Below are 26627 nucleotides of genomic sequence, written 5' to 3'. Positions count from 1 at the left end.
GTAGATTCAAACCATCAAATCAATATTTTTCCCCATAGCCCAGCCCCTATGCCAAATTGTTTAACCCAATGCGGCCCACCGAGCAAAAAGATCCCCCCCTGCACTTAATTCGTTTCACTACCCTCACTTCTACTCCAGTCACCCACGAATACATGAAACAAATACATCAAAACACATAACACAAAATACTTTAATGACTCGCACGTGCTTCGGCAAACCCGCAATAACCACCTCGGCCTTCACTCAAGTAATTCCCTGCCGCTGAATAGCTTCTAACTCATTTAGCACTTCATGCAAGTTCAGCCGGATCAAATTATTGAAAAAGAAGGACGGGAGGTGGAGTAGGCAGCCAGTTAACCTTGTGCCAAAAAGAAATGCAACACATAAAGTAGTTACAATTTAATTAGAGAAAGTGTGAATAATTACCTGAATATTTCTTTCTTTACAATTTGTAATTAATTGAGTAAAAATACCTTCAATTTTGCACTGAAAGAGGCTGATCTGGAAGTCTATTCTGCTTGATTCTGTTTTTAACGACTGGACATAAGTAAAGGGGATTGCATAGGATGGCAGTTTGTTTGTTATTTGTCCCCACGGTTGTTCCAAACTATGCACTGTTTACATCATTGTCACTATCGGATAATAATGTTACTTTTTTTTTATTTCCATATCCTCGGTCAAACTTACAACTCACAGGCCAGACCCAGCCATTTGATGCAGTAATGTAGCTTGCCATACATTTCTGAGTTTATAATAAAAAGCGAGTCATAGGACGTTTCGATCAAAAGTTATGATTTTGTTTAATGATGCAAACCAAATGTTCCCTCCTGCCACTAGATGGCAGTGCAGGTGCATAAGCGCTGACGCCCATTACGGGTTGGCTAATTGATCGAAATATCAATACTATCAATACTAAGAAGGTACTTGGATTGGATCAATATCATCGATACTTGGCTCTTCCAACAATTTCCCCGAAGCTTTGTGCTCTATGTAGATAGCGCAGTCTTTTTCTCCCTTTACTCTTTTGTTTTAGCCCAAATCATGACAGACAGGCACACGTTTAGCGATTCTCCCCAACTGGCCTGCTGCTGCATCTAGCTTGCCAGGCAGAAGAGAGGGACATTACCAATCAAAAGTATCAGTATTGGTCCAGCATGCGAACTGAAGCAGTTAGTACAGTGGAACCTCGGTTCTCGAACATAATCTGTTCCAAAACCCTGTTCGAAAAACGATTTGTTCGATCACCGAAATCATTTTTCCCATTAAAAATAATGTAAATCGTTCTAATCCGTTCCAACACCCTGAATGTTTACCTTGAATGTTTAACGTAAACATAAAGCTAACCCAGGCTAATCGTACGTTCGCGTTATCGTAATCTTCCGTACGAAAGATTACATGAACGTGTAAAAATGAAAAAATCAGGTCGTTTACAAGTCATTAAGCACCCGGGTCTCCTTAACAAGTGGTGAGCGGTTCATTGGAAAGGGGGCTGCGTCCCAACACCCTGAATGTTGGGCTCCGTTCCAACACCCTGAATGTTTTGAATGTTTAACGTAAACATAAAGCTAACCCAGGCTAATCGTACGTTCGCGTTATCGTAATCTTCCGTACGAAAGATTACGCTAACATGAACGTGTAAAAATTAAAAAAAAGGATAAAGAAAAGAATTATGCATAGGATTTCTTACCTTTGTGGTGGTCAGCAGAAGGCGCAGGTGGACGGTGGTGCTATTATTTCGTTCTTGAATGCACTACTTTTCTTTTTTTACCTATAGCAACTTTGCTGCTTGCACTGACTTTCTTCTGAGGCATAATTAGGGGCTAAAACACTTGGTACACCTATATTAAAAGTGAAAGCAAAATGAAGCACGTCCGCACGCGATAACAGTTGGTCACGAAAAGAGCGGTCTACACCCGTACGCCGCTCAGCATCGCACCCTAGCGTACGCACTCACGCATTACCGGCGTTCGAACTCCGATTTTTTGACCGAACAGCGAAGCAAGAATTTCTCGAAATTTTTGGTCGGACTCCGATTTGTTCGAACTGAGAGGCGTTCGAAAACCGAGGTTCCACTGTACTAGGAAATAGATGTCATTCTCTCATTGGTCATTGTCATTGATCATTGAAGTCTTCTCTTATTTCGAGTGTCTACTAAATCAGTGGTTCTCAACTAGTCGGACTTCAGGACTCACCATCCAACCTAAATTGCAAACTGACCCAAAGTAAAAAATAAAAAGTAAATAAAAAAACATACTTTTCAAATGTATTAAAAAAATGGATTATGCTGTCAAAACAAATTAAGTAGAATATGTTCACATGGATGAAATGACCACCAAAACTAAAACGACTTCAGGTAAAATACTACAAAGCACAATGACAATATAATGAGCCAAAAAGAACTGAAAACTGGAAACTTAATACAAATTAACAAACATATAAAACATGTTCTATTATTATTATATTATAATATTATTTAATTCCCTTTAATTCTCAATTAGCTGAATTTTTAATGAAATCCATTTCAGAGGCTTTCTCTTCAAGATAATACAATCCATATCTCATATATTCCCTGTGTTTGACAATGCTCAACATGCGTGAACAAACTATCAGTCTTTTGGGTGTGAAATGCTGGGTGTTAACTTGCATTTACAAGGAATTATCACCATCTATTGTTATAGAGTATAAATAACCCTCAGTTTTTGTTTTTTGTTTTGATTTTTTCTTAACATTATTTCACTAAGGCAAAGACCTTATGAAAACCCTATTTTGGGTCTCACCCTACCAGTTAAGAAACACTGTACTAAATTATAAGATCAACAAAAACATAAATATAAACATATACTGCACAAAGAAGCCCCCAAATAGCATAAACAAAACACGAACATAACCTTAAACACAATGCATTTTATCTGGCAACAGTATAGCATCAAAAGGACAGTCTGTCATGATTACCAATATGAATCACCTGTGCCCGCTCCTTTGGCGCCGACTGCCTCAGACTCTGATTGGCTCCCTGTCCCTTTTTAAACCCACTCCTATCTATCCCCTTTTGTCAGTCCGTCTGTGAACCTTAGTGTATACTAGGCAAGTCTTTTTCGACCCTGACTCCCACCTGTCCCGTTTTTGTTCCCGTCTGTCTCTGGTTACAACCCGTTTTTGATCCCGACCACATCTGCTCTACCGTCCCGGCTTACGACCCGTTTCTGACCCTGACCATGTTTTTGCTCTCCTGTCCGTCTATCGACCTGGTGTTCCGTCCTTGACACCGCCAATGCTTGCTAAGGAAGATCCACTCCAGTGTTTGGATCTCAATCCGAATACGAGAGCGACTTGCTTCCCGCGCCTAGCGAACGCCGGATCGTGGGCGCAGCTCTTCCTCTTTCCTTTAATAAAACTTGTGAGAAACGTAATGCGATTGGGTCCTGTGTCCGTTCTGTTCCTGACACAGTCTAAACCAGAGTTTCTTAAATAGTAAGGCTCTATCAAATACGGCACCTGTGACCTCTGTATTTATTTTTATTGTTTTAAAATAAAGTGCAATTGCTCTTCCACTACATTAGGTGCCAGTAGTGCTCTCTTTAGCAGACTGTCCATTTGTGGTGAAGAGATTTATTTTACATTGATCATTAGCGCTCTCCACAAAGTGTTACTGCAGATGTTGACACAGAGGAAGCAGCCCCTCAAATTAAACCAAGAAAATAATATCAAACAGGAATGAGATGACAGGCGGAGACAAACGGAGATGCAGAGACGAACAAGTCTCCTCCCTAAAGCCAAGACGAGGTAATACGACAAAGTGTGACTAAAAATGAGGAAAAGATTGATGTCTTACTGTGTTTAAAAATGTTGGCAGCGGAGAGCATGGAGCCAAATCAATTTGGCCATCATTCAAAGACATCACACCCCAATTCGTTTTTTGAGAACGGCGTAGACATGTCATCACCAATATCGAGCCCTACCAATATTATGTGACCCCTTTAAAAAAAACGATCGATCCATTAATGTCAAGATTGCCAAAATGAAGACACCTGCCTGTGACCTACCCTTGGATTACCTGTGACGAGCCTTGGATTTTTTTTTTTTGATTGGTACTTCTGGAGCCGTCCCGGGGGGGGTATTTGAGTGGTGTGGGGGGGTTCTGTCATGATTGCCAAAATGAAGACACCTGGGGCAATCGTTTGGTGCGCAGGAGCGCGCTGTCTGATTGCCTGGTACTCTCCTCTTAAGCTGTCAGCACCCAGAGAGGAGTGTCAGACCGTACTTGTGTCTCTCTGTGTGTTTCGCCAAATACTTCTCCTGCTTGATTCCTGCCTGCCTTCTGTTTTGATCTGTTTCTGCCCCACGTTTACGACCTGCTCTCCTACCCTGGCCATCGACCTGCCCGCTAAGCTGTACCGATTCTGCCCACCTGTCACGGAACTGCCATTCCAGCGGAAGCGGCTGATGACCAACAAACGCCGGCGCCCAAAGCAAGCTGTGACAACTCATTCCAATAAAGATTCCTTTAAAACAAACGCAATTGGGTCCGAGATCCTGTCCTGGTTCATGACAATTGAAGCAGTGCGGAAATTAATGAAACAAGTTCTCTCCTCAAGCGCTGGCACATAGTAGCAATGTATTGATGGTGCCTTTACGTTAATGCACGTGAGACTTTTTGTGATTTGGTCCTCGCCAAAGTCCAACCCTTTGTCACCGCCTAATATTGCCAACAATCATCCCGCATCCCTACTTCCGTGAACCAGCAAACATCGTTGGCATCATATAATTTAGAAGGAGACAACATTTGCTAATTGCTGCTCCAAACCTTCGATAAGTAGGGTACATTTTGCAAAACGTGCAAATTTTAGCCTTCTGTCCACACAATATATTTGATTATATTGATAGTATGATCGATTTTTGTTTTGCAGAATGTTATCTTGCGTCTGGTTATTTATTATTATCATTATGTCCATAGTTCCCTGTAATATGAATATATTATATATAATATGTGAGGGTCAAACAGAGTTCCCGAATGTTTGATATTACATTACACAGTCCAGCGTTTTCCGAATTGCTCAGTCCACAATTAGTAGATTTGGACTGATATATATATATATATATGTTTGAAATAATGTTCCATTCATTCATTCGTTCATTGACATGTTTTCAAAATTGTGCTGTTGAGTTAAGGTTGCTGATCAGTTTGAACTATTATTTATTGACGTCATGTAATTTCATTTTTTAATGTCATATGGGTTGAAAATGTTTATGATAAAGACTTTTGTATTTCATTTTTGAATGTCATATGCAATCTATCTATCTATCTATCTATCTATCTTTCTATATATCTACCTTGGTCATATCCCTCAAGAGGGGTGACCGACAGCAAGACAAACACATACAAAAAAAAGAAAATACAAGAAGGGGAAAAAGTAGCAAAAAAACACACACAAACATTTTTGGACCATGGCCAACCCAAATGCCCAAACACCCAAACAAGTTAAGCACCCCTGGTCATGTTTTTGTCCCTCCAGATGAAACGGACACAAGAAAGCGGCCATGTCACTCGGGTCAGGGTGACACAACACACTCTTTTGTTCAACAGCAGGGCCCAACAGCTTTCACTGGTTTACCCCTGCCGCATCATACAGGTGCCCTGCCCATCGCCTTACAACACCTCTCCACTCATTCCTACCACCAACAAGAGCTCCAGCTTCCACTAAATTTAGACCTCATTCCTGCAGTGCACTCATAACAACGTCCATCCACGTCAATCGCGGCCTTCGTCTTGGTCTCCTTCAATTTACTTCTGCTCTGTAGATCCTCTTCAACATTTGCTCCTCATCCATCCTCTTGATGTGTCCCAATAACCGAGTACTCTCTTATCCACAACTACTCTAGTTCTGGCTCATATTTTCTGATTAATAGAGCTGCCCTTTATTGTAAGTTGCTCTATATTTATTTCTTTTTTATTCTCTTATATGTTAATAAGGGGTCGTTTTATGAAAAGGGGTAATTAAAACAATTGTATATATTATACTATTTTTAGTCGGGAGGGGTGCTTGGGTAGCGAGAGGTTTTCTTCTTCCTAGGGAGGCATGACGGGAAATAACTGACAACTTATCGGACCTGATGAATTTGATTTTCTGACATTCTGTAAAGACAAGTCTACGTCTGACAACGGTCGATAATAAGCTAAGATATAAATTGAAAGCTTAACCTCCAAGTGTTTGTGACTCGCCACTCATTGATTTGAAGTTATTTCCCCCAGGATACAGCCATGAAATAACTATGAATCTGTTTGTCTAATCAATTGTTGAACGACACGGTCAATACAATACAGATTCAAACATTGTTGAATGGGAGTCTTACCTGGGGTCCTTTTGAATAGAATCGATGGAAGGTGAACGCTGCAGGGTCCCTTCCGGTGGGAGAGCGGGCCCAGATTTGCTGTACGGCGATTCCGACATCGAAGAGCAGTATTGCAAAGTGCGGTAAGGGTCTGCAACATAGGGGTCCGAGCCATACATGTCGCCTCCTCCGCCGCTGGTCGTGTAGCCGGGTCCCACCGTGGCATAGTTGTTTGTCCCTCCGCGGCCGTAGTTTCCTGTCCCGGTGCCATGACTTCCTGTTCGCTGCAAAGGGGTGGAGTCGACACCGGGGGAGGAGGGAGCTATGGCAGGAAAGTAGGGACAAAGGACATAACTTAGGACATGCTCATGGAGACGGTGGGAAAAGTCTGTGATGATGGAAAGGATAGGAACAAACAGGCATGTCTCAATGTAGGTTAAGAAATATAAAACATATGTTTACCGCAGGGATAGGAGGAGGGAGAGAGAGAATTTGATAAATATTGTGCAAAAATCATATAATAAACAGATACAATTCTATCTGTGCTGAGACACGAATACAGTACTGCAGTACCTTAACTTACAAACATCAACTCCAGTTAAGAAAATGTTTCTTCTGAAACCATTCCAGTTTAAGAAGGTGAAAATATTTGCTGTTACTCTTAGTTAAGGGACACTTTGTACTATTTGACCTCTAGTCATCATCATTGTATTGTGCAATGCAACTAGAAACGAGTGCTACAAAGCACAATGACAAGATAATGAGACAACACTAATGTCACGGTTGCCATGGCGCCCAAGTGGCCCCGCCCATGGACACCGGCTGAAACGCGTTGACAGATTGCTCACTAGGAGTACTCAAACGCGGTCCTTTGGGCCATTAGTTGTCAGAGCGTCTGCAAGACTCCTGTTAAACTCTGTGTGAAATGTCTCTATCTAATTTGCCTGCGTTGGATCCTGTTTTATTTTCGGCCTGATCTGTTTGATTTTGACAACGCTTTTGTTCGGATTTCAATCCACTTCCACGACCATCCATCCCTGGATCGAGTGTGCGCGCATCCCTTCTCTCCCTAATAAACTGTGAGTACGTTACGCGATTGGGTTCTCCATTCCTGTTTCCTGACCTGGTTTGTGACAAATAACTGAAAACTACAAATTAAATACAAATTAAAAGTTCCAAAAATAATATTATTCAGGTCGTGGTGTACAAAATCGTGAAAATGGAGAGAGAGACATTTCTCCTCAGCATGCTCAAATCAGCATCCAAGTTCTGCAAGACTTTGACGCATTAAACATGAGTTGGAGCACAGAGGTTCTGGTAAGTTTTTTATTACAATTAAACAAACTGAATAAAAAGATGAAAAAAATATGTATTCTGGGCTTGTGACATACAGAACGAGCTGTATATGCATGTTGCAAGGATGTTGACAAAGATGCTGGTCAGAGTTTCTATACCTGAAAGAAGGGCTTGCAATAAGTGGAAGGAAGTGGAAGGGGTGGGGGTTGAGTAAAGGGGTGTGGAAAGAAGTGGGGCTTGTGGAACAGAGTGGCTGAGGCAGGGGTGTCAAACAGACGGATCAGGCCCGCTAAGACAATGCTCAGAGAAGCGCAGAAGAAAAACGAGCTGCAGGTTGCAATATGTCCACTTGATGTTGCCAAAGCCAGGTGCCGCTCACAAAGACTCTGTACTTGTATTTTTTTATCTCTCTTCTTTCTCTTTATCTCTCTCTCTGTCATGATTGCCCTATTTGGAACACCTGTGGCAGCTTGATTGAAGTCAACAGCCAAGACAAGCTGATTGGTGGCCACACCCTCCTCAAGCCCCCGACTTCAGTTCAAACTTTGTCAGATCGTTGCGAGCTGTTGTGTTTCACTCAGTGAGCGTTCCCGTCCGATTTCGTCCCTGTTAAAACCTGTTTCCTGCCTGATTCCTGTTTTTCGACCCGTTTCCGAACCTGACTACGCCTGTTTTGCCTGCCGCCTGCCTACGACTAGTATTACGAACTCGACATCGCCTCTGATCTCCAGCCCTGGTCAAACGACGTGCCATTCCCACCTGCCTTCTTCCGACACGGAAGTGTCACCCCCGCCTTACTCGATCCCGCTCTCCGCCAGTCTTCGGATCAAGCAATCAAGCAAGCCTTACTCTCACTCTCTTTCAACAAAATCTGAGAAACGCATGCAATTGAGTCCTGTGTCTGTTCTGGTCTGTGACACTCTCCTGCTATTTCATTCTCTTTTTCTCTCTCTCCTGCTTTTCCCGTTTCTCTTTCTTCCCTTCTCTTTTTCTATCCATCTCTTTTTTCTCCTTCTCTTTTTCTATTTCACTTAGGATTTCTTTCTCTCTTCCCCCCTCACAACTTCTCCCTTTATCTTTTCCGTTCCTCACGTCCTCTCGCTCTCTATCTCTTTTTCTCTCCCCCTCTCTTTTTCTTCATTTCTTTGTTCCATCCTCTCTCTACCTCTTTCTCATTTTCTTTCCCTCTAATCTACTAGTCTGGCCCACAAGAGAATGTTTGTTCTATCGTGTGGCCCCCCGAGTTTAAATGAGTTTGACAACCCTTGTCTAAGGGAATGGGCCCCACCTCTACTGACATTTGACAAAATCCAAGGTAAGTCCCAAACGTATTCCTTAATAGCACACTGGATATCACCAAAACAATGTAACGACTGAAAGAGCTCATACAGTGACATATTGTATATCAATATTCCAACAATTGTTAAATAGCAACTATACCTGGAGAAAAGATCACGTACTTATACACCCAAAACACTAGACTTCTGCTCGGTGAGCAATAACGATCAGAAAGCGTAAAACACATGTAAAAATTCAAAGCTTTGTTTGTTTAACCAAGGATGGGAAACGGATGGGGAATTGTTGGATGATGTAAGCGTTCCGCCGGGGCTGTCGCCTTCCTCAACTCCTGCGTGGGAGCAAAGGAGCGGCGATATATCAAGTTGTTAATGTGAGTCTGGGGGCCTTGTTTCTGCTGCTGTAAAATCGCTGAGAGAAATGCCGAACGGTTTGAAGTGGGTGTGCCGATCCATCTCGGTTGTCATTAGAGACCAAGTACACAAAAAAATAAAAGTAGAACGCAAATATGCATCGGTGATGGATCGCTGTGATGCCAGATCAATGGGGAGGTAGTGATATACTGGGGAATTGACGTACTCCATCGAGGCTCTTCCAGAAGGAATCGTGCCATTGAATCAGGCAGTCGACATGTGAGTTGATAATGTGTAGTAATATTGAAATGTCTCATATACAGGGTTGGGTAGGGTTACTTTAACTGGATTACTTTCAATTACTTTTGGATTACTCCAATACCAAATATGCTAATAAAAGACAAAAAAAACTAAATATGAATAAAATGACAACATTTTGTGCAGGCTTGGAGTAACAGAATGCATGGTACGGCAAAAATGATGTTGGCAAGCTGTTTGGATTTATTTTCATTTTGTTTCTGTCGCATTTTATGTTAGTTTTGCTGGAGATCAAAGAGATCAAAGCCAGGAGAGAAATCTTACCACGTGTTGTGAGTCATAATTTTATTCATATTTAGTTTATTTTGTCTTTTATTTGCATATTTGGTATTGGAGTAATCCTAAAGTAATTGAAAGTAATCCAGTTAAAGTAACCTTACCCAACCCTGGTCATATAGTATATTTACCGAATTTCTCTGGTGCTTGAACCAATCGCTGGGAATCACCCAAACGGCTTTACAGGGTACTTGACACTTACCCATTCACACACACACAGACACGCACACTGATAGCCATGTAAAGCCCCTACCTGCTTACCAGGGGGATTTATGGGTTTAGTGTCGACATTTAACTTGGGGCATTTAACTTGATATGTTTTGATCTTATTGTCATATTTGCTGCGTTCGTGATTTGTTAGACAATTGGAAATTTCCCCTTCACTTGGTTACAGTTTTCTTCTCCAGTCCAGTCTCGAAAGGGTAAAAAATACGGAAATAAGCACACAAAAAATGCTTCGTTTTTATATTTTTGATTCTCCTCATGTTGTCATTTTTGCTGCATTCGAGATCAGTTCGAAAACTGGATATTTCCCTTTCTTTTTTTGGGGGGAATTAGCAGACATGGGGACTTGAGACTTAGTGACTTGGACTCGAGTCGACTCGAGTCGCTGTTTTTATGACTTGTGACTTGACTTGGACTTGGCAATCTAAGACTCGGGACTTGACTTGACTTGAGCCACGATGACTTGAATGACTTGCGTGTTCATATATATATATATATTTCATTATTTAAATAATGTTGACAATTACAGTACGGGATGCGGGCTGAGAAACGCTCTCATGTCACGCCCACTCTGCCCATGCGCCACACACCTCCACGGCAACCACCTGAAGTCAGCATGTCTGCTCCGAGGGTAGTAACTTTTGGCTTCAAAAACTTCTGTGAAGAAGGTAAACGGCGAACAGCGCAGTGCAAATTTTGCAACGGGAAAATTTCGGACAGCCAGACCACCACCTCAAATTTCATCCGACATTTGAAGAGCCATTCTGCCCAGTAAGTGTTTGTCAGTGTTAATATCTGTTTGTCAATGTGTTAATATCTGGTGAGTTGGATGTTGGCTAATGTCTGTGAATATTGTCATTCACCCAGGTCATTTTATCCATACAGTTTAGTTGTAGGCAACTGGACTTCTAATTTGAGCTTGAGGAACTTCCATGAGGAACATCTACAGCTCAATCTCTAAAAAGTCCAGTTGCTTACTCTTTGGTTGTTAGCTAAGAGTGAGCGGCAGGGCGATTTAGCCGCTGCACAGGGGGGTTTCAGTTTATCATTGTGACATTCTTATGCAGAGACGAGAGGTTATCGTAACCTGCGTCAATGATGCTTCATTCATTTACTTTTATAAACATTGCAGTATGTTTGAGTAAAACGAATGCATTTGTGCTCATAGTGCCTCGTCTATCCTACAACGGGTAACGCAAAAGACAAGCCAGGCATATTGAGCTAGGAGCTACGGATAAACGGGCTGTCTAATTGAGAAAATAGGGTAGGCTAAGCGGTGAAGTTGAGAAGGACACGTGCACTGTACATGATCAAAAATCAGGGATGTGATTTGACCAAAGTGAAATTATCTGAAAATTAGGCGGGGGTCTGGGGGCCGCGGGCACCCAGCTAGGTCCAGGGCAGTGCCCTGGTGGGGGGAGAAGTGGGGCGAAGCCCCCCGGAGGTCATGGGTTTTCCGTGTTTTTAAGTACTTTCAATGCACTCAGATGACAAAGAAATAGACAAAACAACAGCATACATTTTCAATGTATTTTGAACTATCCCATATAAAATTACAGTTTAAGTCAACTCAAAATCAGTCACATTAAAAAACATTGGACTGCCTTTGCTATTAAAAACTATCACTGAGAATATCATCATATCTAACTCATGTGATTACTAAGTTAACACATAAATCATGTTGAAGAGTTCAAATTTCATGAACAAATAATTGTATCATGACCAAATGAAAAGTAACTCATATTAGAACATACCATAAATGTCTTTGTTATAGAAGAAGATGTTATCTATAAATGAAAGTACTGTAGTGGGTTGTACATAATTCACCCACGGAACCATTGTTTAGTTAGCGAGTTCCTAGGGGGACTCTTAATTCGGCCGGTTCTAGCCACTCTCGTGTTTGTTTTGTTATCGCCAGTTTAAATGTCATTAAAGCAGCTTTCGTTGGCACCTTTGTTTGACACTCCGCTTACGACTCCCGTCTCTGCTCGCTACATTGGATCACGTCGGGGTCACCAACATTTGTAGATAATTCCTTCTCTAACCAGTCCGATCGAAACTTGTTTTTTTACGATCTTAGCAATTTCTTTAACTCGCGGAGCATCTTTGCGTTCGATCTCGGACATCTTTCTTTAAACACTCGGCAAAAACGTGTGAGAAATGAACAATGGCATACTCCTACGCCTTTATAAGGAGCGCGTTTATTGGTCAACACGGAGACTTCAACCAATCGCAAGTACGTTTCATTTCAGTTACGGAAACACTAAAATGGAACGCTGTCGAGACGAAATCGTTTTTTTTACCATTTAAAAGAATCGGAAATTTTAAAATTTTATTTTTGGAGCGAAAGCGGAATTCCGCGAATTAGCGGAAAAATCACATCCCTGAAAAATGTGTCTTTGCCTTAATGTTATAGTCTCAATCTGCATATAATTTGGAAGTGTTGGCAAAAGGGCACCTTCCACGATTGGGGAGAGTGTGGGGTTGGCGGCAGCTGCAGGGGGATCCGCTCTTTTTCACAGGCATGCTGATCGTACATAGTCAAGTCAAAGTCAGTTTTATTTGCCAGTTCCTTCAAATGTACTTGACATAAAACGGAATCGAAATTACGTTCCACACTGTCCTATGCGTAGACATTGACAACAATAAAGTGCAATAAAAGTGCAACAATAAAGCCTGGCTATCGCGACTATTAATAAACTGTGATAAACGTGTGATAAACTCATCACACGAGTTTAGTCTGGCCAACCATCCGAGAGGCTGCGTTGATCAAATGCCTCTGTGTACTACTGGACTATGCTACAACCAATCAGACTACAACGTCATCACGCTAAAACCGCCTCAATCGTGCAGGCTAGATCAAAAGTTATGCCAGTAGTCTCCAAATAAAATAGTGACAATAATGTTAATCCAATCTTATAATTAAGACCACTAAGTCGACAATTATGGAAGTTTTTTTTGTAGTTTTTTTTTAGTAACTTTTTAGTATAAAAATAAATATTAGCTCATTATTTTCTTTAAAAATTTTGATTTCATGGTTGGAAATGTTAAATAAATTGTTTTATTTATTAACTATCACATGGTTAAGATATACCAGCTTTATGAGCATAAAAAAGTAAAAAAATGTGGTAAAAGCTTCAGTTACAGTTGATTTGATATTAAGTAATATCATCCAGAAGATAGATAAAAAAAAATACAGAAAGTTTCAAACAACTGTTTTTTTAACCATATGTCATGATTTCATGTCTGCCCAACCATACAGGACATCTCATTCTTGTTTTTGCATCTGCTTCACAGATATGCAGAGTATGAAAGGACAAGAAACGCCTGCACTGATACTACACAGCCTGCAATATCACAGTTCATCCAGTCTCGTCCTCTGGAAGCATATTCAGCAAATCATCCCAAACAGAAGTCCATAACCAATGCTATTGTTACAGATCTTGTGATTGGATGTAGCATGCCCCTTTCAATGACGGAAAATAAACATTTCAGGCACTTCATGTCTGTGGTCGACTCCAAATACCAGCCTATCTGCCGCAGAACAATAACTTCAACAATAGAATCACTTGTTGCAGACATGCAAGAAAAGATCAAAGTGATTCTTGCTGGTGTAGACCATGTGTCGGTTACCATAGACATTTGGTCAGATAGGAGGATGCGCGGCTTTTTGGGAGTCACTGGCCATGTCTTAACAACCTCAGAAGGAGTCATGCTGAAGTCATACCTGCTGGCATGCAGCAGATTCAAGGGATCTCACACAGGAGAGCGCATTGCTGAAGCCTTTGATTCCCTGTGTGAGGATTATGGCATTCGGAAAAAACTCGACTTCATAATCTGTGATAATGCTGCGAATATGAAGCGAGCATTTTCAGTCTGTTTTCCGAAGGATCAAGATGACGAAGTAACCGATGATGACAATCTGGATGATGAAGAATTGTGGGAAGACCTCTCCAGAGGTGACTGGGAGACTGTGGACCGCACAATCAACAGAGGAAGCCCTAAACGTCAGCAATGCTTTGCGCATACTCTGCAGTTAGCTGTTGGTGATGGTCTCAAGGATGCACGGATCATGAACAGTTCCTTTGCAAAATGCTCCAAGCTTAGCTCTCTCTTGCATACATCCAGCACCTTTAAAGATGCGTTTGAGGAGAAGTTTGATCAGCGAGGGATACCCGCTGCTGTAAACACACGGTGGAATTCAACTTTCCGACAAGTCAAGGCAGTGCTCTCATTCAGTCACCAGGACTTGTGCAGTGTTGTTCAGAACACGGGACACAGTGAGCTGGTCTTCTCAATTAGGGAGTGGAACTTGATGAAGGAACTTTGTGATGTGCTACAGCCATTTGCAGAGGCCACTGATCTTACTCAGGGAGAGAAGATTGTGACGATTAGCTCTGTCCTCCCCTGTGTATTGTCTCTTAACCACCACTTGGAAAGACTCAAGCCGCAAGTGCGCTTCCTGGGAAGCATGATCCATAGCCTGCAATTCTCTTTGAAGAAACGGTTCCGGGGAATCTTCGTTAATGTGAAGATGTTGTCAGCTGCATCAGGGGAAGAGCTGCCATTTGCAGACCCAGTCTACATCAGGTCAGCTGTCCTGGACCCGGCTTTCTCCATGATGTGGCTTCAGCATGATGTGCTTGTCACCGATGATGTCAAGAATAACATTGTTGACATGGTAAAAGGTCAGTGGATTTTTTTTTTTTAACGTGATGTACACTTAGGCGTGTCACCATTATCAAATTATGGAAATGTAATTCAAAACAGTTATATGAGTATTATAATCCATTTTAGAGATGATTTTGCAAGCGTATCAAACTGTGGATGTTCAATTTTGAATAATGCTCATGAGATCTTACGCTTGCCCTTTTTTTTCTTTGTTTTAATTAGATCTGATTCTACGTGAGGTGCAACCTCACACAACATCCCAGAGTCCTGAATTCCTAGAGGAGGAAAGCGAAAGCCAGCAAGAAGACAGCACTGGCCTATTCTCAGGCTACAAAAAACGCCGCAAGCAGGACCCAACCACCAACCCAGAGACACAACTAAATAACTATTTTTCTCTTTGTTGTGGGCAGCCTTGTCTGTCCTTCTGGGACGCAAACAGGGCTGTCCTCCCTGCCCTTTTTCCTGTTGCAATGAAAGCTTTGTCAGTGCCAGCCTCAAGTTCCCCAGTGGAAAGAGTCTTCAGCCATGGTGGAATCATTATGAGACCCCATCGAGCTCGGCTTGCAGATAAGACCCTGTCTAATCTTCTATTTTGCAAATGCAATACCTTGTAAAAAGGGAATGACTGATGGATATACAGTGACTGAGTGAGTGAGTTAATTTGTGTCATTGTGAGTGAGTGAGTGAGTGAGTGAGTGAGTGAGTGAGTGAGTGAGTGAGTGAGTGAGTGAGTGAGTGAGTGAGAGTGTGTGAGTGTGTGTGAGTGTGTGAGTGAGAGAGAGAGGAGAAATGTAACAAAGTTTAATAATAATAAGCTATTTGTTTTAGCTGTTATTTGTTTCCTCATAAAAAGGGATTGACTTATGGATATACTGTTTGAGTGAGTGACAGAAAGCGTGTGAGAGAGAAATCTGCAAAGAAAAGAGCAAGAGAAATGTGACAGTTTAATCCTCTGTAAGTTAGTATTTGTTTTAGCTGTTATTGTTACTTTGTAAAAGTAAAAAAAAAGTAAAAGTTTGGGTTTCGATCTACAGATCACTTTTTCTGTCAATAAATACCAAATACTGACGATATCACTGTTTGTTTGAGTCTATGATGTATTTTACTGAACATGAGTATTTAGGATACAAATATTTTATTACAGGTTAGGCACATTAGCCAAGGATGATTACTTGATTTCTTATATATTGCCTTTCACTTTATTAAGATCAGATTCTGAAGCTAAAATTACAACAGTACGCCAAAGGTGACTTGACTTGGACTTGACTTGACCTATTACAGGACTTGACTTGACTTGACTTGACACAGCCTGTGACTTGACTTGACTTGACTTGCCCAAGAAAAAAATACTTGGGACTTACTTGAGACTTGCACATGTGTGACTTGGTCCCATGTCTGGGAATTAGACCTCCGACCTCTTGGTTCCAAGATGAGCGCTCTACCTCCTGAGCTACTAGGGTCCCACATACCTTGCAGTGTCGCGGTTTACTTATTGTGGTTTCACAATTTCACGGATTTTCATCCTACATTGTATTCTGCATTCTGATTGGCTCAACAGCCACCCCACCCCTTTTCTTCCTTTGCATCAACAACGTTGCAGTTTAAGTTGTACACGTTTATAACATTGCTTGAGAAACATTCATTTCATAATTGCAAATGTTTTTAAAATTTGAGTTTTTCTTAAAGCCATCATGTTAACAAAACACTCAGGACCAACAAAAGTAACTGCGGCCGCCTAAAAAGTCAGATGAATATGCTTTCTATTTGTTATAATGATTGATTAATTTCACCTCTGCCCACTCGTTTGCTTCACCATCCTACTTACGCTCAGTCCTTTCACTCGCCTGTTGTCAGTCAGTCAGCGAACCTCTGTTTCTACAAGGCAAGACTGCCGTCGGTCCCGCTTTTTTCACCCAATTCCCACCCGTTTTCTACCCGTCCATTCCTGAGTTCCCCGTTTGACTCCGGCTACGACCTGTTTGTTGACCCTGACCACGTTTTGATCTCCCGTCCCGGCTATCGACCTGTTTTTCCCGCTCTGGAAGATCCACTTCTGCATCCGGAACACGTTCCGATTCTGTGAGCGGCTTGCTTCCCGTGCCCAGCGAGCACCGGATCGCAGGCGCTTCCTTTCCTTTTTGTCTCAATAAACTTGTGGTTAACGTTACGCATCTGGGTCCTAATTCCATTCTGGTCGTGACACTATTACAACATTTTTCTTCTTGACATGCTAAATAAAGAAAGGTTAAAGTAGTTTTATGCCCCATTGTCTTCAAAAGCCTGCTCTATTTATGTTTGTTTGTCAAAAACAGGGATAGCCAACCCAGTCCTCGGTTTCTCTTCGCAAACGCATGTAATACAAAGTATGAGCTTGTTTACAAGTTAATCTTAGTGATTGGAATCATCTGTATTGGAGCAGAGATACTCCAAACAAATGCAGGACATGCAGTTCTCAAAGGGTTGGGAAACCCTGGTTTGAAATGTTTTGTCCACCTGGAAACTGTCCAAGCTAGCATTTACCCAACACTGGGCTTGTAAACCATTCATTCTGAGTGCTTCAAAAATCTGACTTCTGATCCCAGTCTGATTACTCCCTGTATATAAAAGTAGTCATTGATTACAGATTATTTTCCGGTCGAATCCAGAAAATATCCTTCTCTGAACTGTCCTTGATTAAGTACCCAGTGAGTGTGCTTCCAAGTGTGGCCTAAGAGTCTTTTTACTCTTATGCCACTCGATATGTGGCAAGCACTTGTTATCCTTCCTCTAACCTCACATCACAACAACACTTAATTAAGGTATTTCCCATCGACTCGCACCAAATACGACAGCACCAGCCTGCTGACAATTTTATAAAAGGAAATAATTCTAGGAATAACAACTCTCTGGATGCAGAATGTGCTTGATGAACAAAAAGAGACAACTGATGACTGTCATCTAACACCAAGAGAAGGATAATGAAGCAGAGTTACTTCCTTGAGAAACAAATCATTTTTTATTCCTTTAGAATTTGACTTGTCTCTCTTGCAAAAAGTCTCTTTAGTAACCAGCCTTTAGGTTAACACTAGTAGTATTAGACTTAACACAAAAATAAGTAAATCTCCCAACAGTTGATAGCTAGAATGAAACCTATTCATATGGCGCAACTTATTCATCTTTACATTGCACACAACTCCCACAAATTCCTGATAAAAGCCACTACATTTTTTTTTCTTCCTTTTTTTAACACTGCAACTTACAATACTCTTAAGCTCTCCCATCCCTCGCCTACCATGACAAAATGATAAAGAGACCAAGTATTGTCACTGTTACATAAAAAAAAAAACATTATATATGCCAACAATTTTCTATTTTTCATCGCCAATTTTAAGCACTTTTTAAGGACTTTAAAAGTCAATTTTTAATTTCTCCAGTACCATTCAAAGAAGAAATCCCCAAAAATCATGCTGCCACACTAAAATATTCAATCAGCCAACACAACAAGCAATTATTTATGGTTTAGTAGAGTATGTAGTAGGCCAGTAGCAATGCTCAGTATTCTCTCTATCACTTTGGCATCTGCGCAAGGGATGGGAGAGTTTAAGATAAGTCACATGCCTCCTAACGTCTACAGGCTGTTGTGATTGTATGGGCTTCTGAATTTTAGTCCGTACTGCACATTGACTCTTGTTTTGAGCATGTTTTTGTCACACACCCGCATACATGTTAATGCCAATTTAGGTGATATTAAAACGTCCACAAACGAGAGTGTCTTAATCGTGGCACAATGTGTTGCCTTTCTGTACTAGACAGTTAATGAAATAAAATGATCTGCATTTATATAGCGCTTTTCAAGTCAATGACTTCCCAAAGCGCTTTACAATGTGCTCCACATTTCCCAATAGCGGCCTTGCAGCCATTTAAGGCGCTAACCTGCTTATTGGGGGTATTAGGGGTTCAGTGTCTTACCCAAGGACACTTCGACATGTAACACGGACGAGCCGGGAATCAAACTGGGATCCCTTGATCCCAAGGCGAGCGCTCTACCTCCTGAGCTACTGCCGCCCCTAAACTTGACTGCTGATATATATTTTTGATTGGAATAAATAGATGTTAATTAATTCATATTTTTATGGATGATTAGGCTTGTGGCTTAAAATCTGGTGCGGCTTTTACAAAAAAAAAGGTTGAGTTTATTACTTAAAATTTGCACATGTGGCTTTCAATTAATTTGCCTGAAATACTTTCACGAGAAAAAAATCCTACTTAACTTTTCTTTTAAAATGTAACTTGTCCCTCTTGCTGAGCGTCACATTCGAAAGCGTTCTCCATTCGGGCCCCGGTGCTATGGAATGCTCTTCCCCCTGAGATTCGATCTAAAACCTCAGTAGAACTGTTAATTCTAGGATTAAAACACACTTCTATTCAGTAGCATATGAATAACCTATTTTTTATGTTGACAATATCTGTGTATTATTTGTTATTGCAACATCCACTGCAGCCTGGTCATCTTGCTTCTTAAGGTTTCTTCATTTTCCTCATGTTTATGTTTTTGAGTTTTTCCTTGTCTTTATGTAGGTTTTAGATCAGGGGATGGTGGTTTGCAATAATATGTGGTCAGTGCAGCCCTTTGAGACTCTTTGGGATTAAGGGCTATACCAATAAACATGACTTGACTTGAAGTTTACAATACATACAAATATTCATTTCCTTCAACCATAACATAACAGACTTCCAAATTTTTCATTTGTTCGGAAAATGGTGTGTTCTCTGCTGATGGCTTGACCTTCGCAGGCCATATTGCCTGAGAAAAATGGGGCAACTATTTGCAAATGCATACTCCTCAGTGCATGTACTGTATATAGAGTAGTGGTTCATAACCTTTACTAAGAAAACACACCTCTTGGTAATGCGTTTACTGTACAGGTAATACTTCGTATGAAGACCCAACCTCACATTTAAATGTGATCATTTAACCTTTCAACATAGTATTGAGCTTCTCAGAAATACTCCATTCATTTTTAATATTTTTAGCTGCTTTTTTAACATTGAAAATAAGAAATTAAGACGAGTCCTTGTTTTGCAAACTAATTCCAATCCTATGCTAGTGTCACGGTTGCCCATGGCGCCTAAATGGCCCCGCCCGTTTGGCGCCAGCTGCGGCGTGTTGACTGATTGGCGTCCCTCCTATATCAGCTCAGTGCTCTCACTCACCCTTTGTCAGTCTGTCAACGAACCTCTGCACCAGCAAGACGTGTGTTTTGACCTTGTCTGGTTTCCTGCTTGTGTTTTCTGTCTGGTATCGTTCCTGTCTATTTAGTCCTGTTTAATATCGATCTAGAGTATCGTTCCCGGCTAGTTGTACTGTTTGATATCCGTTTCCAGTGTCTGGTATCGTTCCCATCTAGTTTGTCCTGTTTAATTTCGATCTCCAATGTCTGGTATCGTTTCCGTCTATCTTGTCCTGTTTGTTATCGGACTGCAGTCTCCAGTGCCTGATATCATTCTATCTGTCCCGTCCTGTCCGGTATCGACCCCACCTGTCCAATATCTGCTCGTGCAATTGGTATCGATGTTGTCGGCCTCTGGCTTCCTGTCGCTCCATGCCAGACTGCTTCCTTACGTCTTCTGCCCAACGATCGTCGAATCACTGGCGTTTGGGGTAATGTGCATGACTGCCCAATATCCCGTAAAATAAAACTTGTGTGAGAAACGTTACGCATCTGCGTCCTCCTCCTGTTTCGGTTCTTGAGAGCTATTTATGAATTTACATGCTAAAAATCCTCCTTTTAGTCCAAAATTGAAAAAAAGTTCATATCTTTATTGTCATGTGAAAAACATGAATCACCCTTTTTGATTTTGTCTTGTGTTATATATTGTAAGCATTTTATGTGGTAAGCATTTCATAAAGGAAACAAAGGAAAAAAGACAAACATACAAAGAACAATCGAGGCCAACATTGATTGGAGAAGACACCGGTACGGTACATAAAATTATGTTTGTTTTCAGCATAGAAGATGATGCTGTTTGTCAGAAGAAGACACTAGACAAGCACTTCATACAATGCTGAGCCTTCTGGAGAAACAGGGAGGCTCTGTCAGGATGCTCTTACTGGATTTCAGCTCATTGTTCAACAAAATTATCTCAGAGAGCCTGAAACTCTACCACCTAGGGTTCTCCTCCTCCTTTTGCTGCTGGATTCATTTATTTTCCAACTGCCCACAGCAGCTTTTAATCACCAGGGAGGACGAAACTGAATGGCAAAATGAAGCCACCTGACAGGCTATTCAGCAACAGTTTTAAGCAGGTTTGTTTTATTATAATTTTTATTTAATGTACCGTATTTTCACAACCATAGGGCACACTGTGTTAAAGGGTGCAGTCTTTGTTGCTGGTTCTGTTTCTGCATTTAACACTACACAAGGCGCACCACACGATAGGGAGCGGGTGCCCTTTGCTTGCAGTCGCTTTACAACAACTCAGAAAAACATATAAGTGTGCATATTTTAAACACAAAGAAAGCAAAATTGAGTTTTGTTGTGGTTTATCCAAGTATTGATTAGAAAATAAGACACACGGATAAAACAAACTTTAAAAATTAAAAGAGCTGGTGCTTAACAGTTTGGCACTCGCATTTTCTACCAGTAATCCATATCAAACATAACCATCCAAATCCTCGTCCTCTGTTTCTGACCAGGAAAGCTTTGCTAAATCTCCATTAAAGGTTCACTTTTTTCACTTTCAGAGTCATGTTTAGAGTCACCTCCAAAAGCTCGAACAACAGTCACAGCAGACACGACAATCTATTCTTTTCCTTATAATCCTCTAAGCTGTTACGCCATTCTAGCCCTGGTCTGGGTGAAAAAATGACACACATAATCAATGTTCCCTCTAATTTTTCACGGGTCTGAGCATTCACACAAAGTCGGTGAGCAACGCTTGAAACAACAGTGAGCAACCATAATCCCAAGTGTGGCAAGATAATTAATTGTCAAACATGTCCAAAACTTGACATCAAGTTACATTTTGCTGAGTTTCCGGCAATGCAAAATTATTTTACTCTTTTGAATGAATTGACTATTGCAAAGGTTGTACGGCATACAAATGTCGTATGTTCTTACAATTCTTTCACAAGATATCCATTTCTTTTTATTTCCTGATCTATTTTGTCGCATAATATTAACATTTTTGGGGGCTTATTTAGTCGGTTGTAAGATACAGAACTGTACTTAACCAAATGTTTTAGTGGAAGTACAATGTTGGCAACAAGATTCACTTGATATAGTTGGAAATTATTTGAATGCAACACAAACTTTTTATTCTTTTTTCAGTGTTTTTTTTCTACTTTTTTTATAATTCCTTTAAAAAAATCTCATTGTGTTTATTTTTTCTGAGTTGTTACTTTTTTCTTTTTGTTCTACATTTACTTTTTTTCCTACATTTCTTTTTCTTTTTTCTGGCTTTTTTCTACTTTTTCATTTTGGTATTTTTTTCTTTTTTGTATTATTCCCCCCTTCCTTTAAGTCATTTTGTGCATAATTTTGCATAATATTTCGTCGTGTTGGGATTAAAGAAGCAAAAACAACCTGAAGAGCCGTTTAGGACCCGAAAGAGCCGGTTCCTTTTTAGTGAGCCAAGCCGAAGAAGCCGGTTTTTGACATACTCTACTAACTTTACTCAACTTCGTTTAACTTCAAAATACCGCATTTAGAACACAACGTCAGGGGAACCTGTGTTTTTACCTTCATGCAGCTTTGACTTAAGTCGCTTCTTAATAAGTAATTTTGAGCCCTCATTTTTGTGCGCTGGCTAGATTTTCTTGTGCGCTGAGAGTGTGCAGGCAGTGCGCAATTGCGCACGCGCGCAACTTAGAGGGAACACTGCACATAATGCATTTCCCATTGCTAGCTATGCTATGGCGTTAGCATATGTAAGTGTTTCCACAAACAACGCATTGCGTGTGACGTCACGCGTTCGCGGATTTAACACAAACATTTTTTCGGTCGAGACTCAACCAAGGCACCTTTGTCTTCCCAGTCTCAGGGGCGGGCGCCTCACCCTAATGCTACCAAGCTGGTCTCCTTCCACCGATTCACATGACACACAGGGCGCACTGCCCGGAAGGTAGCGCCGCACAATTTGAAGAAAATCTGAGATATTTGTGTGCGCCTTATGGTCGTGAGAATACAGTATGGAGTATCAAGTCAGACTGCATAACAACAATTTCAAGCATTTACAAGCACATTACCCAAAATCAAAGCACCATTAAAATCTTGAAAACACAATGGCGTATTTCAAGCACCCGTACAAACCTTGTTCGTTGATGAAAAAGGTGTCCAGTTTCCTGTTAGCTCTTCAACATGCATGAAGCAGTAGTCCTACATCTCATTTCCCTGTGCATCGACACACTACACCAAATTTGTTATGACCCAAGACAACTGTGTTGTCTCCTACAACGTAGCTCCGTCAACGGATGGCTGAGTATAGTGTAATGCTAGCGCTCAGGTTTTCCTAAGGCTCATCCATCTTACTGTAGGGACAGGACACCGTCTAGCAGTTAGGTAACGATGGTCTGGTTGCAATAGCTTTGACTTTTTTAGCGTGTAGCGCTCCTTTTTCTCCCAGGTGTCCTATGCTGTCTTGCTTTAGTCGTCTGACAGCGACTTTATCCTCTCCAGCTCAGCGCTTTCACAGCGTAATGGGTGGGGTCGGTGGAATCGGAGCGCCACAAAAAGCTTTAGTCTAGGATTTCCAAAGAGCGCTTAAGGTGACTTCTCTGTCAGTATCATGTTATGTTTGGGGTTGTGGTGCAACATTATTATTCCACTGGAACGCTTTTATTTTAAAGGCGTAACTTTACTTGCTACTGGGGGTTTAACGTCTTTGATCCTGAGCAGACTGAAGGAGTCATTGTTGCCTTGATTTGTGAAAAAAGCTTGAATTGTGGTAATCACCTTAAAGGAAGAAGTTATATTTAAAAGTGTCACTGTTCATGGTCATTATTGAATGAGATCGTTATTTATGAAAGGTTTATTATGGCAGTCATTTATAACTCCTTCCCTTATTGAATCATAATTACTGCACTTCATGATTATTCGTGTATTTAAGAGTTTTTTCCCTGCCTTTGGAAAAGTTTACTTGACTTCTTTAAACATACATTCATTTAGTCAATCAGTCTCTGCATTGTCACAGAGGGTGTTTTTAAAGAGGTTTTATCATCCATGAGATAAAGGGGAAGGAGTTTAGTTATGACCACCATCTTTCACAAGTAGTCAGGTGGGTTACCCTAGCTGTGAAAATGCCTCACAAAACTGACTTTCTACTTCGGGTTTTGTTTTCACATAAATACATGACACTCCCCCAGGCCAGAACAGTATTTACTATCAACACCATAGTTTACGGACAGACAGGAAGGTTACTCTGGATGTGAAAAAAATGCCCCAAAAAGCCTACTCAGGACTTTTTGTTTGTATTTATTCCAGAAAGACATTCCACTCTCTCAGTCCAGAACAACATCATTTTCTATAGGCAGTCAGTCAGGTAGACCTCAGATGTGAACATTTCCCCAATAAAGATGACTTGGCATTATTGGTTTGGCTGATTCAGCAGCTTTCCCAGAAAGACACGCTACTCTCCCGGACCAGAACAAGTTTGGCCAGGATAACAATCGTTCCCAAGCATGCATTTACATTCAAAAAAAAAAGTGACTCAGGACTTTCTGCTACCTCAGCTGATTTTCCAGAAATACATCCCCTCTTCCCAGCCAGTGCAACATTTATTTTCACGACAATATCTTGGAGACAGTTAGAAGGGTTGACCTATATGTGAAATGCCAAAAAGTGTTTTTGATGACTCAGCAGCTTTCCTAGAAAGACATTATATTATCTCACGCCAGAACAACGAGGTAGAACATTCTGGACATGAATGATCCAGGCAAAAAGGGTAATTCCCCCCAAAATTGATACATGTCTCATTGCGGGTGATGCTCTATTGCAGGGGTGGCAATCACGCGGCTATAGAGCAGCATGCGGCTCTTGGCCAATAAGAATGCGGCTCTTAGCCTCATCATATTTTCTATATACTGTGGCTTTTTGCCTCGTTCGATGTTTAGTTTTCCCCACCTCTTAAAACATACTTGAATCCATCAGAGTTAATAACAAATAATAAATAATATTTTGAAAATAATTTGGCAGATTTGTTGTTTTTATGCTGCTCTGGACAAATATCTGACTACCAATCATCTGTGTAGGTTACGTCTAATGCCGGTCAGTGCCTGGTGTGGCTCTTTGACTCTCACAGATAAAAATGTCGGCTCTGTGTCGAACTTGTTCGCCACCCCTGCTCTATTGGCTCACACCCATTATAGTTTAGATTTGCTTTTAAAAGTCCTTGATTTTTTATCAAGTCAAGTCAAGTCACATTTATTTGTATAGCCCTTAATCACAAAAATGTCTCAAAGGACTGCACAAGATTACAATTACACCATCGCCTGATCTGATATAAGGATATAACGATAAAGGCCAAACCAAGTCATGTTTATTTGTATAGCCCTTAATCACAAAGTCTCAAAGGGCTGCACACATCAAAGACTTTTGCAAACTACAGACTATTATGACACTATCCCCTCATCTAAAACCTACATGAGGGCAAATAATACACATATTATCAACATAAAATATAGATTATTCATACGCTATAGAATAGAAGTGTGTTCTAAGCTTAAGGTCATTGCATAGTATCGGAATTGCCACAAGACTGTGGTTTCCTTGTCCAAAGATGTATTCATCACTATTTATCTATCATTTAAGATACGAGTGCCTTGACACATTTCTACCACTAGCAAAGTGAGCACTGTGGAGCATTTTTACTATTTAAATATGTCATAATAAATATGAAAGGGTGTCGAAGTTTTTCAAGAACTTCCTTTATTTTAAGAGACACAATTTGCGTAAGACATAAAAATAAAACAATTTCTTGGTGACTTTTAAAGTGCAGGAGAAAGTGGTGGATAATTAGGAGGGGGTGGGGGGGGGTGTTAGACAATGTAGGTTCTGAAGATTTACAGCATTATAACAGGCTGGAGGACAAATTGAAGACCAACACCCAAGGTTAAGGTTATTGTGCATAGGTAGAATTGAAATAGTTTGAAGTATTTAGTTATATTTTTGGTGAAAAATATCTAGGCGGACCTCATTTTGAAACCACAGTTGATAAGCTGGCAGCAAAAAACAAATATTAGTACTTAGTTGAGAGTAGCAGAGACATCTATCTGTGATAGAGGCCAAAACGTCATTATATAATGTATCATTATATGTATCATCACCAAACTTCACACAAGGAAATAAACAACGTGTTCAAAGATGCAAAGTGCAATGTCTGGTATTCACACTTTTTTTTGTTTCACCAGATTTCCTTGTGTTTTTTTTTGGTTTAGAAAAATGGTCGTTATTTTTTTAATACAGTTTATGTAAAAGACACAGGTATACACCTTCAAATACAGTACTACTATTTAAATTCCAAATAACTTCCTAACCAAAGCAACTCTCAGGCTCTAGAGACATGTAGCACAAGGTTCTTTGAACGTGTTTAAGAGTATCCTCTAACCGATTTTCAGTATTTAGTCACAATTCTACTGAAAATCATTGGGTGCACTTCAATTTTCCACCATAATTGACAGTCTGGTGGCAAAAAAAAAATCAGTTTATAATTGAGAGCAGCATAGACACAGAATAAGGTGTACAGGGGTTTGAAGCACCACTTAAAATGGCTCTGTATTCTATTCATGCACCCTCTGTTGGTTAGTTTATTAGTGTACTCCGATGCTAATAGGGAATGCTTTGACTATCGTACCTGCTATGACTGATCAGCCACACCAGTGTAAAA

General features: G+C 40.7%; 2 protein-coding genes across 5 annotated transcripts in view; one reads left to right on the top strand and one right to left on the bottom strand.

Annotated features, from left to right (window-relative positions):
* The window catches only part of ctnnd2a (catenin (cadherin-associated protein), delta 2a), a 464623-nt gene that overhangs the window by 173711 nt on the left and 264285 nt on the right, over positions 1-26627 (bottom strand). For 3 of the 4 annotated variants that reach the window (XM_088322042.1, XM_088322045.1, XM_088322043.1), the window contains exon 12: positions 6352-6718. In XM_088322042.1, coding sequence (XP_088178168.1) covers positions 6352-6718 — 367 coding nt within the window. The remainder of the gene's footprint in view (positions 1-6351; positions 6719-26627) is intronic. The other variant, XM_088322044.1, reaches the window with a different exon arrangement.
* LOC148348606 (zinc finger BED domain-containing protein 4-like) lies at positions 10615-15773 on the top strand. The gene is made up of 3 exons (XM_088322842.1): positions 10615-10865; positions 13392-14782; positions 14988-15773. Exons 1-3 carry the CDS (start codon positions 10630-10632, stop codon positions 15377-15379), a joined length of 2019 nt encoding a protein of 672 aa, XP_088178968.1. The 5' UTR covers positions 10615-10629; the 3' UTR covers positions 15380-15773.

The sequence above is a fragment of the Urocampus carinirostris genome, chromosome 18, assembly GCF_059441175.1.
Source record: "Urocampus carinirostris isolate Australia breed hairy pipefish chromosome 18, RoL_Ucar_1.0, whole genome shotgun sequence".
In the NCBI taxonomy this organism is placed as follows: domain Eukaryota; kingdom Metazoa; phylum Chordata; class Actinopteri; order Syngnathiformes; family Syngnathidae; genus Urocampus; species Urocampus carinirostris.
The sequence above is the reverse complement of the archived record's forward strand: the minus strand, read 5'-3'. Positions and strand labels throughout refer to the sequence as shown.

Excerpts from the sequence above, each read along its gene's own strand:
- LOC148348606 (XM_088322842.1), top strand. The coding sequence starts at position 10,630 with ATGCGGGCTGAGAAACGCTCTCATGTCACGCCCACTCTGCCCATGCGC. Across the intron at positions 10,866-13,391 it reads TTGAAGAGCCATTCTGCCCA|ATATGCAGAGTATGAAAGGA; the intron begins GTAAGTGTTTGT and ends TCTGCTTCACAG. Across the intron at positions 14,783-14,987 it reads CATTGTTGACATGGTAAAAG|ATCTGATTCTACGTGAGGTG; the intron begins GTCAGTGGATTT and ends TGTTTTAATTAG.